The 16632-nt window shown below is 43.4% G+C and overlaps 1 protein-coding gene across 3 annotated transcripts in view; it reads right to left on the minus strand.

The window, feature by feature from the left end:
- GINS1 (GINS complex subunit 1) overlaps positions 1–11685 on the minus strand; it is a 33421-nt gene extending 21736 nt beyond the window's left edge. For 2 of the 3 annotated variants that reach the window (XM_006163598.3, XM_006163595.3), the window contains exons 1-4: positions 11495–11685; positions 5805–5869; positions 3507–3605; positions 2135–2225 (exon numbers count right to left, since the gene is read on the minus strand). In XM_006163598.3, the coding sequence (XP_006163660.1) occupies positions 2135–2225; positions 3507–3605; positions 5805–5869; positions 11495–11569 (330 nt within the window). In that variant the 5' untranslated portion in view covers positions 11570–11685. Of the gene's footprint in view, positions 1–2134; positions 2226–3506; positions 3606–5804; positions 5870–11322; positions 11406–11494 lie in introns of those variants that run through there. The other variant, XM_006163596.2, reaches the window with a different exon arrangement.
- Between the last annotated feature and the right edge of the window lie 4947 nt (positions 11686–16632).

Here is a 16632-nt window from a genome sequence, read left to right on the forward strand (position 1 = left end):
AAAAATTTCCCCCTTTCGGGCCCCCCCCAGTGGGTGCAAAACATTTGCTGCCCTATAACAAAAAACCCTCAAAAAAAAAAAAAAAAAAAGTCAACAACATTGAGATCATCGACATCTCCGCTCATATTTATAAAGCCCTTACTGTGTACCAGAAATTTGATAAAATTTTAATACACATCACGTTATTAACACCTTGTAATCACCCCATGATACAAGTCTTACCATCATTTCATCATTTTCTTTTTACTGATAACACCTGACGCTTTGAGTGATTAGATAATTCAGCAGAGGGCTGAGAGTTAATAAGTAATAGGACAGGGATCTGAGTACAGGTGGCTGACTTGGGCCAATGGCCTCAACTGTGAAGTACTATCAGTGGTTCACAGAATGCACATGATGACACAGACCTGGTGATCTCCTGTGAGATCTTGGCAATAACCAGAAATATTCTGTTAGGAGAATATAGTCTAAAGCAGTTGCTACAACTGCCAACAAGCCCCGGCTTGAGAAGAGAAACCTGCAGCATTGTCTAACATGTACCTATAGTAATTTTTCCTGATTTCAGCCTTCAGTTTTTCAAAACACCATTACTGGGAGTAAGGAGGCCAAACTTATTCCTTTTGATAGATGAGGACACTAGGTAGAAGGAAATCATTTGCCAATTTTACAGCTATTCACAAAGTCTTAAAAGTTAGCTAGCAAATGGACATCCACTTTCAAAACTACGCAGATGCTAACAGCGAGCACATTGAGCATGGCTCCCTCAGCTCTGTGTGATGCTGCTCTGACAGTAACTGTAAGCATGTAGCTAGTGCAGTCCTCTACCGTGCTCTGTACAATCACAGTAACCTGAAGTAACCCTGTCGTAAGCCTTGTAATAACCCTGTTGAACAACAGTGAATTCGGGTGGCTTTGTTCCCTGTTCCTGGAAGGCAGCTTCTAAATCCTTGGAATTTTTTGAGTGACAGGAATACCTTGTATTCCTGGTGGCCCCGGCAGCATGTGCTAATGAACTGACTCAGGTGGACCTGAAGATAGTTTATGCTAATAAGACGATTCAGAATGGTGGCTGCCACCTCAGACGGACCAGCCACGGGACCAGAGGACTGGGGCTCTGGGTACATGTTATCAGTCACCCTCTGGGGAAGGGAGAATGGATAGAGACTAAGCTCAATCACATGGCCAGTGATCCAGTCATGCCTCTGTAATGAAACTCCAACCAACACCAAAGCTTTTGGGAGTGTCCCTGGCTGACAATGCTCTGTATAACTGTTACATGCAAATATGTCAAGAGGGTGATGAGTCCTGAGTCCAGAGGGAGAGGATTCTAGAAGTTTCAGATTTGGGTATCCCAGATCTCACCCTACAAGATTTTTCTTTTAGCTGGTTCTGATCTGTATCCTCGTTGCTATAGTAGTCAGTTTAAGTACAGTGCTTTCTTGAGTTCTGTGAGTCATTCTAGCAAATTACTGAGCCCAGGGGAAGAGTGGGGCTCCTGAACTAATGGCTAGTATCAAAAGTGAGGGCAGTGGTGGGAGACTGTGCACCTCACCTGAGAAGTTTAACTCCAGGTAGGCAGTGTAAGAAGTCACTGCAATCCTGTGATTGGTAGGCACCATAGTCCTCATTTCATGAATGAGGAAGTTTAGGATTAGAGAAAGTTACTTACCTAATATTAAACAATTAATGGAAAGGCAGGATTGGAATCCAAGTCTGCCTGACTCCAATCCTATGTCCTTAAATTGGAGGCTAACTCTGTAGTGCAGTGATGGGACAGATCAAAAGTTTCATCACAAATACAAACTTGTAAATGTGTGTGAGTCTATACAGAATTTCTATGGAAAATTCCCTGTTTTTTAATCTGACTAATAGATCGCTAATAATAACATAATGAAAATCTATTTCATTAAATAATAATGGATTTTTCCCACAACAAACTAAGAATTAAATTCTAAATTTAACTTAGAATCTACCACATACTTCCCATCACAGTATATACTAAGTAAATACAGGACAAAAATCGCTGAAAAACAAAGTAAAACAAAAAGAGAAATACCAAAAAATACTATTGTAGACAATGCTAGAATCTCAGCATTTTTGAAATTTTTGATTGTGAACAAGGATGCTAACTTACTTCTTCAGCAGACATGTGAAATCGTAAAGCGTTCGGCAAGACACTGCCGTATTCCCACCTGAGTGCTCTGATCCGAAGCAACCGGTCATACCTAGGACATTAAGGAGGTATTAGATGGCATGAGAATAAAAAAGGGACCAGAAGCTACCAACCTAAATATTCCTGTGGACTTCACTTGGCCCCTGATGCAAACGAGCCAACAGTAAGAAGACATCTTGAGACCACAGAGGACACATGGCTACAGACGGGAGCTTCCTTGAAGGCACTATTCACTTGTCCAGCTGTGACAATGGTACAGCAGTCATGCAAAAAGAGGCACTAGATATTCAGTGCTGACCACGCTAAAATACGTAGCCTTGGGACCAGCAGGTGGCATGGTGGTTAAGGCACTGGACACTCCCACATGGCCAACCATCGTTCGAGTCCTGGACCTGGTAGCTTGCTTTTCCGCTTTCTATCTCTCTCTCTCTCTCTCTGTGTCTCTCTCTGGTCAAGTTAGAATGAATGAATGAATGAATAAAATAAAATAATTATTTTAAAAATATACTATAGTCTAAATAAATAAAACACAATGAAGTAAATATGGCAAACATTAAAAACCATTCAATCTGGGACCAGCAGACGGTGTAATGGTTATGTTACTAGACTCCCATTTGGCTGTCTGCAGTTAGAGTTCCAGACCCGGCAGCTTGAAACTCATGCTGGACATGTGTGCATGCGTGTCCAAAATCCCGAGAGAACTGAAGAGAGGAGATTGAGATGTGGCCATCTTCCCAGGGGATGATTTCTCACTTTCTGTTTTTCTGTCTCTCTATCTCCCCAGTGGTACATGTGCTCTATGGCAAAAATCTCTAAAAAAAAAAATTTTAATTATTCAATCTATATGATAGCTCCATGGGTGCTAAGTACCTTTATTAATGTTGCCATTTGTCATGTTAAAAAGCTTTAAAATGGGACCAGCAGTTAGTGTAATTACTATGTTGGCTCCCATGTTGCCAATCACAGTTCGAGTCTTGGACCCGGTGGCTTAAACTCACGCTGGGTGCATGTGCGTGCATGCCCAAGATCCCGAGAGGAGAATGGAGGAGAAGGGATTGCGGCGTGGCCAATCCTCTTGGGGGGTGAGTTCTCACTTTCTGTCTGTCTCTCTCTGTCTTTCTGGCGAGCCCACATGCCCTATAGCAAAAAAGCACACACACACACACACACACACACACACACGTTTTAAAAATGGGAAAAGAATTTAGAATGCTTACAAAGAAAGATTTTCTTTTTAAGATTTTCTATTTTCCATTTAAAATTATTACTAGGGAAACCACCTGGAAAATTCTCTGGTGTTCCCCGCCATCCCAACCAAAAACCCAGAACTTACAGGTATGCTACACTGCAGCGTCGATTTCTTAACAAAGAACAGTGTCGAAATTTGATGGTTGGTATCAAATCATTTCGTCCACCTGACTTCACTTCATTGCTGAGAAGAGTATTTAAAGAGAAAAAAAAGACACATGTACGTTTCAGTGTAAGTAAACTTTTCATAGCCAACTAACAACAGACTAGCTTGCTTGTTTTTATTCATTAATGATTAGCAGTTAACCTAAGCGAGTAGTAACTATGTCCACATCAGAGCTTTTATTAATATGTTAAAAGATAAACGACAAAAGCTAAATAATTTGTCTAAAATCATACTATCGGGTACATTTTGTTTAACCATTGGAACTTTGCACTTCTGCATACTGATTAACCTTCACTGTTTCCAAATGATAAACACTGTGTTCATCTGCTTTTTGAATGCCCTTTATCGTGCTGAGATAAGAGAGCTAACATATGGTTCATAAGGTTATAGTCTTATGTTCTCATTCCATGTAGTGCTTCCCTTTTGGTGAGAAAGTACAGGAAAAATTTGAGGCCGAAGGTGGCATGACGGTTAAGGGCGCTGGACTCCCACTTGGCCAACTACGGTTCAAGTCTCGGATCTGGCAGCCTGCTTTGTCACTTTCTCTCTGTCTCTCTCTCTCTGTCTCCCTCTGGTCAAATTAAAAGATTAATAATGACAAATAAAAATTAAATAAATAAATCTTAATAAAGTACAGGAAAAATTCAATTCCCATCCTATCACATCTTCTAGATCTGTTCCCCTTTTTCTAGATCGGTTCCCTACTCTTCTGCCACTCTATGAAAGTCAGATTTATTTTATTCATAATGTGCTCCAGGTTATAAGGAAATAGTAAAAATAAAATATGCACAAATTAACATCAAGTACTTATATTAAGTACATAAGGACTTAAAAAAAATCATTTACACATGAGTAATTAAGAAGGAATCAATTTCTTTTTATAAATAATTTTAATCAGAACCTGATGATGACACAAACATGCTACAGCATCCCACACTTAAACATCTCATCTGGTGCTACCCTCTGCCACTGGCTAAACTCCAACCATACTGTCTTCTTTAACTGTCAGTTTCCTGAGTATGTCAAGCTCTTTCATGACTCAGGGCCCTGCATGTTTTTGTCCACAATTTCTGCCCTGAGAAAATCCACTTGTCCTTAGGCCTCAGCTGAAATGCCTTTTCCTTAGAGAGTAAGGAATTCCTTTCTGAGTCCTGATTCCTCCACCTAAGTTATATCTTCAGCTCATTATCCTCCCTAGCTGGTTGCCACTTTTCTTCACAGCATGTCTCCCAACTGGTGTGTCTAATAATCACTATCTGCCTTCACGAGATTGTGAAGGCCAGGAGTTCAGGAATCCTGACTGAGAATTACCACTGAAATACCAGAGCCACTTGCTGGCACACAACAGGGTAGTACGCACTTACTGAATGAATCAAGCAGTGGCTTTGAACTGGGGTTCAAGACAACATCTGCCTCACATTTACTATATACCTACAGATGTTCAGTTCCTCATTCCACCTGTAAAGATGGTTTGTATCTATCCCGAAACACTCTAAGTTAGAAAATGCTATCATTTTGAATGCTCCATAAATCTTATCAGCAGGCTATTGATTTCTGTACCCAAGTGACTGATAAACACTGTATCTAACAAACCAAAGAGGAAAACTCATGCCATAGAGACAGGCTTCTCTCTACCTTGAGTACTTGAATTCTCGTAGCTTGGATCCAGTCTTGATATTCTTTGTACCTTAATCTTCACCAAGTCACAGTCACCTGTGAAGTCTGTCGCACAGCCCACGTTTTACATTAGGACGACTACCCTGCTCAGCTCTAAAGAGCACATCGATCTGGAGCCCTCTTGGCCTACTCAACTTAGTGAACTCCACTCAAGCTATCAAAAATCCTAAGTAGCGAATCACCCATTCTCCCTTTAATAAATGTGCTAAAGGGTCTGTTTTGAAACAGTGGAAACAGTATCTCTCACTTTGTAAGGGTTTTTATTTGCGCCTCATCTCTTCTAGGTTTACCATAATTTCTTTCAATTCATAAAGTCAGACAAATATTTATTAAACATATTCCATAAGCCAAGCACTATGTAAGCCCCACAGATATGCACAAATCCCTATAGCCCTGTGCTAATTTATACAGCTAGAGTATGGCCAGGCTTACTGAGAATTAAAAATAATAATAATAACAACATCTAAAAATGCAATGTTATCTGACTTCAACACCTTATTTCTTAAATAGTTTTAAAACATCAATCTTAACAGAACTTACACATCAGACTGGTTCTGTTCATACAAAGCTTTCATCTCCTCCAGAACTTGTCTGAGTCCATCCTCCTAAAACATATAAAGTGACATTGATATAAATTCATGAATTTTTTCCACCGATTCTATGGCAATATTCTATCTGTACTAAATTTCTTTGATTTATATATCTTACCAAAAAGCAGTAATTACCTCATAGTCTACTAAGATGCTATAATAACAAGTGCTGGCAAGGCAGTGGACAAATGGCAACCTTTGCACTGCTGAGAATGTAAAGTATTAGTAGTACAGCTCTGAGGAAAACAAGCCAATGGTTCCTTATAAAGTTCAATGTATTTAGAATATGATCCAGCAGTTTTACTCCTAGGTATACACTCCAGAGAACAGCAAACATATGATCACATAGTAACGTGTACACAGATGTTTTTAGCAGCACTATTCACAGTGATCAAAAAGTGCAGGCACAGTTGTGGTGGTAGCGGTGGGGGGGGCGCTGCTGAGTGAGGCTGGGCCGCAGGGAGGCCTGTTTGGCTCCTGGCCCAACCTACACAGACAGGGTACAGTGGTACATGCCTGTGGTCCAGCTCACTGGGAGCTGGGGCAGGAAGGACCGCGATGTGCTAAGACTGTCAGAAGTGCCCATCTCACTCTTTCTCTCTCAGGAGCACGTGCACTTTCTCTGTCTCTCACACAAAAACAACAACACAGAAATAATCCGAATGTCCATCAACTAACTGGTAGATGGATAAACCAAAAATGATATTCCACTGGGTGGCCATAAAAAGAAAAGAGGTATTGATACAAGGTACAACAAGGACGAGCCTTAAAAACATTATTTTGGGGCTGGCTCCATGGCTTGGTAATTAAGTCAGCCAGATCCCACATGGCTGATCATGCAGTTCGAGTCCTGGACTCTGTGACTTGAGAAACATGCTGGGTATGTTTACACATGTGCCCAAAATCCCAAAAGAAGGGAGAGATGGAGAAGGGACTGCTGTGTGACCATACCCTATGGGAGGGGCTTCCTCCTCTCCCTTTCACATTTTCTGGTGAGCACATGCACCCTCTAGCAAAAACAAAAACAAAAAACAAAACATTAACGGCAGATGCCAGAAATAAAAGGACAACTACTGTATAAGTCCACTTATCTAACTACCTAGCATAAGCAAATTCACAGACAGAAAGTAGATTAGAGGTTACTAGGAGCTGTGGGAATGAGGGAATGGAAAGCCATTGCATAATGGTGACAGAGTTTCTGTTTAGGGTGATGAAAATATTTCAGAAATAGACAGGGGTGATTGTTGCCCAACAATATGAATGGAAATAATGTCACTGAAATGTACACAGCCAAACTTCATATTATATTTTGCCACAATAAAAAAAGGAAAGAAAAAGCACAATAATAAGGAATGAACTACTGACAACATTCACAATAAGGGTAATCTAGAATGTATTATACTAAGCAAATGAAGCCAGACATGAGTATACTCTACGTGACTCAATCTGGCCCCTGACAGAAATAAGTTTGCCAGCAGCTGGCAAAGTGGGTCCAGCAACACCTAAAAAGACATAAATACAACCTGTTGTCAGAGAAACCACACTTTATGGTTGCCTAAAGCTGCAGATGGAGAACCCCAGGGTTCCAGAAATCTTGACTGGAGCTGGTACTGAGGATGTATACATTAGTCAAAATTTAAAAATCTATTAAAGGGACCAGCAGTTGGCGTAATGGCTGTGTCGCTGGACTACCTTGTAGTCGACAGTGGTTCGCGTCCCAGACCCAGTGGCTTAAACTCACACTGGGCGTGTGTGCGTGTGTGCCCAAGATCCCGAGAGGAGAATGGAGAAGGGATTGTGGCATGGTCACCCCCCTGGGGGGTGGTTTGTCACTTTGTCTCTCTGTCTCTCTCTATCTTTCTGGCCAGTGCACGCACCCTATAGCAAAAACCTTTCAAAAAATTTAAAAATTTTAAAAAATCTATTAAAATATTTTGTTGTACATAAATCAAACCTCAATAAAACAAAAAAATCAATAGTTCTACTGAAATATGCCAAGTAGGTAAGCAATTTATTGTTTACAGAAAAATGGTCTTAAAACGTTAACACAGACACACACACACACGCACACACACAAAAATGGTGGAGGCCAAAGGGGTATTCCTACTGCTCAACTAGGGAAAAATAAAAAAAAAAAAAAAATTCTGAAGTTCATAAATGTTATACAAAAAAATCTGTCAACGATTCAAAAACAAGGGATCCCATCTACTTTCCCCAGCCTATTTTAGTGCCAAAATGTATGCATTAGCAAAAATGTTTTGGTACACTACTGGCACAATTACAAATTCAACTACTTACCGCTGCTCAAAAGAGAGAATCCCTGATGAAAAACAAAGTGAGCATGACTTCTACCTTCCCTTTAATCATCTGATTTTAAAAAAATCATGGAAACGTCTAATTTATTAGAATCCAGTTAAACATTCGTTTTATCAGCAAACAGTATTTTAAGGAATAGGTGAAATTCTTGTACAATTAATATAACCGAAGGTATACAAAAGCCAGATACGAAATAATTTTGTAAAATATACATAACCCTTCAGAGGTAAACTTTCATATATAGTAGGAATTATACCTGTTCTGTGCCCCCACCTCACACTGCAGAACTGACAGCCTGAGAAGATTTTCTTAAAAACATACTTTTAAGGAAAAAAAAAAAATCAGTTCTACATGGAAAGGCAATAATCATTTGTCATTTGTGAACACAACACAGATTATGGAAGGAACAGAAAGGAGTCCCTGCTCTACACTCACTGGTTGGCTCCCTGGAATGAACATGGACCTCTCAGACCACCTGTCCTCTCTCACAAAGCTGTGTCACAGGCCAGCCTCCAAAGCTCCGTTTGCCTGGCTGCTGAGTGCGGCAGGAGGGTCTGTCAGTGGAACGCATGCTGAGACAAGGTGTTCTACCAGACTAAGACCTTGACCAGGGGGTGATTTTACAACTTCCAAATCTGCCCTGGCTTCTAGAAGTGGGAAACCAACACATCTTAAAATCCGAGGGAAAAGAGAGCTAGACTAAGGGTCTACAGAGTCAGGTTCCAAGGCCAGCATGCCAGTGCCTGTCTGACAAGTCTGTCTGTCTCCGTGGACCCTTTCCTCAGTGGATGGTGAACCCTGAAGGGCCTAGTTTTGCGACTCCAGCATGAGAGCATTTTGGAGCCTATGTTCTCCTGCATTCCGGCATCTCCACGGTGTGTCCCACTGTTGTCTCCCATGCTCTGAATGAGGTAACAAGTTGTAAAGTGGAAAGCACAATAGGCTAGAATCTAGGAAACTGTTCAAGCTGAAGCTCTCCTTCCAATATGCTGTAAGTTCAAGAAAGTCCCTTAAATTGATCCCTAACTTCTCTTGGCTCAAGATTCCTCACTGTATTATAAAATGATCGAATTATCACACTAAGCTCTTTCTAAGAGATTTTTGCTATAGGGCACATGCACTTATCAGAGATAGAGACAGGGAAAACGAGAAACTACTCCCCAGGTGGAATGGCATGCTGCAACACTTTCTCTTCCATTCTCCTCTCAGGATTTTAGGCACACGTGCACATAGGCCTGAAGTGAATTTTAAGCCACTGGGTCTGGGACTTGAACCGCGACTGGCCATGTGGGAGTCTCACATCTTAACCATTACACCACCCGGTGGTTCTACTAGGTGCTCTTTAATGTTCAAAACAAAACTCATTATCTTCTCCCAAACATTCTTCTCCTCCCAAACTCTGATGCTGTTTACTAAGTTATCTGAGAATTCTTCAAGACCCAGATTCCTCCCTCCCATTCATATCCACCTATCGCTGCCCCCCACCCCTTTAAAAATTTTTATTATTGTTTAAATCTCACCAGAGAGAGGGAGAGTGAGAAAGCAAGTCACCAGGTCCCAGATTCGAACCGTTATCCGCCACATGGGAGTCCAGCACCTCAACCACCACACCACCTACTGGCCCCTGAACTCTGATGCTGTTTACTAAGTTATCTGAGAATTCTCCAAGACCCAGATTCCTCCCTTGCATTCATTACCTACCCATTGCTGCCCTCTTCTAATAATTTGATTCTGTTTGACTCAAGTCCTCAATATCCAGACGCTATTTCAGTGCCACTAACCTGACAGTTGGACCCACACACCTGTTACCTGGTCTATCACAATCACCCATTAATGGTCTCCCTGCCCCACTCTCCTCTCTTTAGTCCTTTCCCCACATTGCTGCTGTCGTTACCCTCAATACACAGAAATTACTAGTTTAAAATTCTCTACCAGTTTCCAAAATGCCACACGAGTGAATATCAAACTCTTCTAGGCCACAGACCCACTTTGGCAATCTCCCCACATGTCCAACGTGACCTTGTGGCTGTCTCTGTCCTGCAGTATCCTTGGGCTAGGATGCCTCACTCCCTTCTCAGAGCAGAGGTCACTGCGTAACCTTGTGTAACTTCCTCTACCCCAGCTCCTATCAGCGCATCTCCTTTGTGCTCCTTGTCTACACTCCTTTGACATCGTTTATCGTGGTGCACTCTATTATATCTTGTGCCCATTCCTGGCAGAATGTGCCCTGGTAGCCACACAGTGGCTATTCTATGACGGGTACAAAATGTAGACTAGGGCCAGCCAGTAGCATAGGGGTTAAGGTGGCTGGATCCCTCATGGCCAGCAGTGTGGTTGGAGCCCTAGATCTGGGCACTTGAGAAACGCACAGGATGTACCTGCACACCCACAAACCCCAAATGAGAGAGATGGAACAGAAGGGACTGTGGTATGACCATGCCCCATAGAGATGCTTCTCACTTTATTTCTGTCTCTCTCTGTGGCAAGCACACTTGCCCTCTGGTAAAATTTAAAACATACATAAATTCATACATCAAAGGCCAGAGAATACAGAATGCAGCCTCTGGGACCAGAATGGCAGGATTCAAATCCTAGCTTTACTTCTTACTGGCTACGGCACCTAAATCTTTCCAAGTCTCTGCATACATAGCTGGAAAAAAGGAAAAACAACAGTTTAAACCTCGAAGAGCTGTCATGAAGACAAAAACTAATGTAGGTCGAGTGCTCAGCACCCTGCCTAGGGCAGTAGTGATAGAGAAATAAGAGCAATTATCTCAGAAGTAACAGTAGCCCGAATATCAGCAGCAACACTGACAAGGGCATGTCAGGCATTGTTTGGAGACCCTCACACAGACCTCCTGGCTGAGCCCTCCGTACACCCTGAGTTGGGTACTATACCCACCGTCACCCTCATTTCTACTTAAGAGAAAGCTGAGCGCACAGAAAGCTTGAGTAACTGCCCCAGAGTGGCACCAAAGAGCCAGAGGCTCCTTACTCGCCTGAAGACGAAACAAATGTTAGACTATTACTGGGCATCAGTAAATTCTTGGTTAAAATAAGGAATAGCAACAAAACTATACACACAAAAACACTAAACTACCCAGATGAGGAAATTCACAAAATCACTATAAGCACAAATGCTTTTAACCTACTTTATTAGACATTTGCCCTGCTCCAAAATTCTTGTTTCCAACACCGGAGCTGACAAGGTGGGAAAGTGAATCCTCCAGGGAGGAGCAAGTCGCTCGCACAGGCCCCGCCCCCGGGACCCAGTGTCCCGGCCCCGCCCCCGAGCCGCCCGCGTCCCGGCCCCGCCTCCCTCACATTGAAAGCGGGCAGCTGCCCTTCAGGCGCGCGATGCAGCTCGCGAACCAGCTCCATGGCTTTTTCGCAGAACATGGCGACTGCGCCCTGGTTCCACGGCTTAGTCAGCCGCCAGCTCTCACGTCAAAACAGTTGCCGAGCTCCTGGCAGCGCACTCCTGCGGCCACTGTCCCACAGCTCCAGCTCTCCGCCCCCGCGCTCCCCTTTTCGGCGCGAAACATACTCAGCCAATAGGAGCGCGCCGCCGGCGCCGCGGCCCAACGAGGCCAATCGCTGCGGGGCGCAGCCGCGTTACGAGGCGGGCGGAGGGCGAGGGGTCCCTTCCCCGGAGGCCGGACAGTCTTCCGGAGCCCCGGCCTGAGCGGAGACGCTGCCTCGAGCGTTCTCGGGCTACCAGGCGACTCTGCACGATACGGACAAATGACCACTGCCCACTTCCTTTTTGTCCATTGATTTATTTTTCCTTTAGGTTCAAATGGGCACTTTGAGGCTAAGGACGGGAGGCCCAAAAGCTAGTGTGTGAACGTTATGACGCAGCGTTTCGCTTTACTTTTGTAGTGCAGTTCTTTGCTCTTAAAGCTAACCTTTTATTAGGCTCCTCCTGTGTAGTAGGGACTGCGACGTGTATTTCATTTAATGCTCATATCAAATTCAGTACAATCAAAATGAAGACAATTATGAAATTGCATTTCTTACGTGTACTCCTCAGCCCATGTCCTGTTTACTTCACTTTAAGCATGTTAAGTCAATGCAATCATTTAATTCTCAAGATTATTCCTAAAGATAGTTATTAAGCCTCAAAATCGACAATGAAACAGAGAAGGCAGGTAACTTACCCAAGGTCACACAGCATGTAAAGTGATTAGACGCTATAAACAGGCTTTTCATTTTCAACCTCACTTTTTGATTTTAAAGCCGTCATTTAAAAATGTATATAAGACAGGGAAATGTCCTACATTTTCAATAAGGATTTTCTTGCCAAAATGTTTATGAAAAATGTCCTAATCGAGAGAATAAAAAATGGTAATCATTGTTATAAAACCTATCTTGTTCATCTAGTTTTTGAGAGGCAATATTATTTTTCTAAAAAGCAATATTGGATCCAGTCTGGCTAACTTGAGAAACAATGTTGCTCTTTTGCAACTATAAATCTGTTAGATGTTATCTGTAATAGAAATGGATGTGGAAGCACCTACATTAACAAGTCTCTGGCGGAGCTGATGCAGGGTGTATGGGACAATACTCTGTAGGCAAGCTGAGGCCACGTGGGAGACCTGCCTTCAATCCTGGCTCACCCTTAAAAGACAGGCATGGTGGTGCTGCAGCCCACCTACATGGGACACAATGGGGCAGTTCAAGGCAGGAAGATCACAACAGGGAGAGACCCTGTCTAAAAATGACACAAAACACACAGAACAAGCCCCTGAGTTTTTGTAAAAGAATTACTTAACTTTATTTGTTGTTATTGTTATTTTTTAATTTGACCAGAGAAAGACAGAGGAGAGAGAGAGAAAGCAAGCTACCAGGTCCAGGACTCAAACCATGGTCAGCTATGTAGAAGTCCAATGCCTCTAACCACACGCCACCTGCCGGCCCCAAGCCTCTGAATTTTAACCCAATGACAGTTCTTTCCCTCTCTACAGTAAGAGCTGATTAGTTAGGTGCTGTTTGCCAAGTACATAATCCTAAGGCGGACCGTGCTGTAGGACTCTAATCCAGAAACTGGCACCTACAACCTTCCTCTGCCATAAACCTTTTTAATTTTGAGCCTGGAGGCAAAGTCCCTAAAATCACTTCCTTACTTGTAAAATAGCAGGTGGCATTACCTCTGAGGAGTTGTGATGATTTTGTCCTCCCTTCAGCAAGTTATTTATGAAGTGGCTATTATGAGCCAAGCGTTAGTCTAGATACAGAAAATAAAGCAATGGGGCCAGCAGGTGGCATGGTGGTCAAAGCACTAGACTCCTACATGGCTGACCGTGGTTCGAGTCCAGGACCTTGCTTTCTCACTGTCTCTCTTTGATCAAACTAAAAAATAATAAATAATCTTTTTTTTAAAGCAGTAAAGTCCTTTCTCTCAGAGTGTACATTCCAGTGTAGGAAATCAGAATACACAGATACTAATACTTTTTTTTTCCCCCCCAAAGGCTTATTCATTTTCATGAGAGAAGCAGGCATCCCCAACCCAACAGGGTCCTTCCACTGTGAGCTACCCTGTCTCAGCTGGCCTGGATTCAGGGCCTGCAGTGAACTGGGGATGGGACCCACCTGCTTTAAACTTTTTTTTTTTGGAGAAGTTTTTGCTATAGCGCGCACATGCTCGCCAGAAACACAGAGAGACAGAAAGTGAGAAATCACCTCCTGGGGGGATGGCCATGCTGCAATCCCTTCTCCTCCATTCTCCTCTTGGGATCTTGGGCACGCACACACACACGCCCAGCTTGAGTTTACACCACCAGGTCCAGGATTCGAACCACGGTCGACTTGATGGGAGTCGAGCGACATAGCCTTTATGCCAACTGCTGGTCCTCCCACCTATTTAATAGAGGTTGAGGTGCTGGACACTGCTGCTTGATGGAGCGAGGTCCTCAGACACAATCCCAGGACCTTTCCATGTAAGCCCTGTCACATGACCATTACATCACCACCCACCTCTGATACTGACATTTTTTATGACAAATATATTGGTAATAAACACTGGCAAGAATGAGCAAGGGAAGCTGAATAGAGTGAGGGTAAGAGGCTCTGTTTTGAGTTAAAGGTGTTCAGAAAGAAAACAGAACGCAAGGAAGGAAGGACAGGCTAGGTGGGTGTGGGCCATAAGGAGTACAGAGAATTCTAGGCAGCAAGAGTCAAGTGAAAAGGCCCAGGAGGTGGGGGTGAGGAACAGCATGGTGGCAGAGATGCTGGAGCAGGTCACAGAGGGAGAGGCTTGTGGCTAAGACCACAGGAGCTGGAGGCCCTTCATAGCTTTTGGTCTTGAGTAAGTGTGGAGCCAATGAGTGACAGAATTAGACCTAGGTTTAAAACAAAAAACAAGAAACTTTATGTGGCAGCTAACATGGAAGACAGGACTGAGGCGAAGGTGGAGACGAGAGACCACCCCGGCTGTTAAGTAATCCTGGTGGACAGAATGGTGGAAGTGGTGAGAAGTGGTGGATCCTGGGTAGATTTTACAAGCAGAGCTGACAAGGCTTGGTGATAGACAAGCTGTGACCTAAGAAGGGAGAAATCAAGGATCCCAACCCTAGGAACTGAAAGAGTAGAGTTCTATTCCCCAAGATGGGAAAGTTATGGATGAAGCTGAGAATGGGAGTCAGAAGCTTCGTTTTGAACTTGCTAAGTTTAGGTGCCTGTTAGACATCAGAGAAGAGTAACCATTAAATAGAGAAGCTGAGGGTTCAAAGAAGAGTCTAGCTAGAGACACAAATATGGCTATTACCGAAGTGAGGCAGTACTTAAACCATAGATAACTAGGGGATGAAAAAGACCACAAAGGCAAGGTTGAATAAAAGCAAAAAGATTCGACACCCCTTAAATTTTTCTTCTCTAGCTCTCTCTTCCTTGCCTCTTTTTTTTTTTTCCCCCTGCACTGGACTTCCATGTTGCTGACTGCGATTTGAGTCCCAGATAAGGTAGCTTGAAACTCATGCCAGGTGTACATGGCACGCATGTGTGTATGCCATCCATACCATGTATTGTGTCCAAAACCCCAGGAGAATGGAGGAGAAGGGATTGTGGTGTGGCCATCCCCTCCCGTGATTACTCACTTTCCCTCTCTCTGGCTCTCTCTTGGCGTGTGTATACGCCATATGGGAAAAATGTAGAAAGCCTAAAAAATATATATATATCTTGTGAGTGATAGAGCCAATCAAAACTTTAGTTTCTGACTTCCCAATGTCCAGTATGTGCTACTACATCACTTCAAATAATTCACTATTTAAAGTTTTTTTCCCCAGGGACCAGTAGTTGGCATAATGACTATGTTGCTGGACTCCCACGTAGTCAACCACGGTTCAAGTCCCATACCCGGTGGCTTAAACTCACACTGGGCATGTGTGCGTGCATGCCCGAGATATCGAGAGGGATTGTGGGGTGGATATGCTCCCTGGAGGGTGATTTCTCGCTTTCTGTCTTTCTGGTGAGCACATGCGCCTTATAGCAAAAACCCTCTCAAAAATTTTCCCCAGAGCATGGTTTTTTTTTGAAGGTATTTGGCGATACCTACACAAATAGAAGCGTGGCTGTGGTAGTAATATGGTCAAAGAAATTTTGCAATTTCCAAGAATCATTGCAAAACAAATACAAGGAGCTACTGAATTGCTAAAGGCAGTTTCAATTGATCTTAAATTATTAGTTGCCAAAAGTTTTCAACTGACATAGATGTTGAAATTACAAGTTACTTTGAAATAAGCAGGTAACTGTAATTCCTGATTGTAGACCACTTGTAAAATCAATGCCATATTAAAGAATAGCTTTGTTTGTGAAATTGTCCTCTATTCTTTCCTTTTGTCTTCTTAGGATGGTTGAATTAGGGTTAATTTGGGTTTTGCAAGTGTGAATTTATCTTTTAGATAGATTCTCCCCATCTGATAGTTCTAGTTGCTCTTAATACGGGCTTTCAAAAAATAAATAAGCTGTTCACTTTTCATGTTGCCTAAAAGTAAAGATTGCCTATTCGTTTCAAATTAACTACCCGGAAGCACAGTTTTCGATTAAACGCTTTTTGTGAACTTAGACATAGTTAGGAGGGAACGCTGATTTGGTACCTTCCCCTTTTTGTTCGTACAAACCTTCGTGAGCACATTCCGGAGTAACTCGCGAGGGAGGGGAGCCACTCTTTGGACCCATTTCGGGCAGGGTCCTCCCCCGCGTTCCCACTGTTCGGCACTGACCCGAGGTACCACCGGGTGGGTCTGCTCACGACACGAGCGCCCCACAACGAGCCTGGCGGCCGCTCTGTTCTGCCCTCACTCTGCCGCGCGGCTGGGCCTTCTCCTGCCCTTCTCCAAGATGGCTGCTGGTCGGCGCAGGGGATGCCGGGCGCGCCCCCGCGGAGCCTGAGCGGAGGCGGCCGGGGGCGGGGCCGAAGGCGGGGCCGGTAGGAGCCCGGCGCTGATTGGCCTGCGCGGCCGGCC

Source organism: Tupaia chinensis, unplaced genomic scaffold, assembly GCF_000334495.1.
Source record: "Tupaia chinensis unplaced genomic scaffold, TupChi_1.0 Scaffold142716_1, whole genome shotgun sequence".
Lineage (NCBI taxonomy): Eukaryota > Metazoa > Chordata > Mammalia > Scandentia > Tupaiidae > Tupaia > Tupaia belangeri.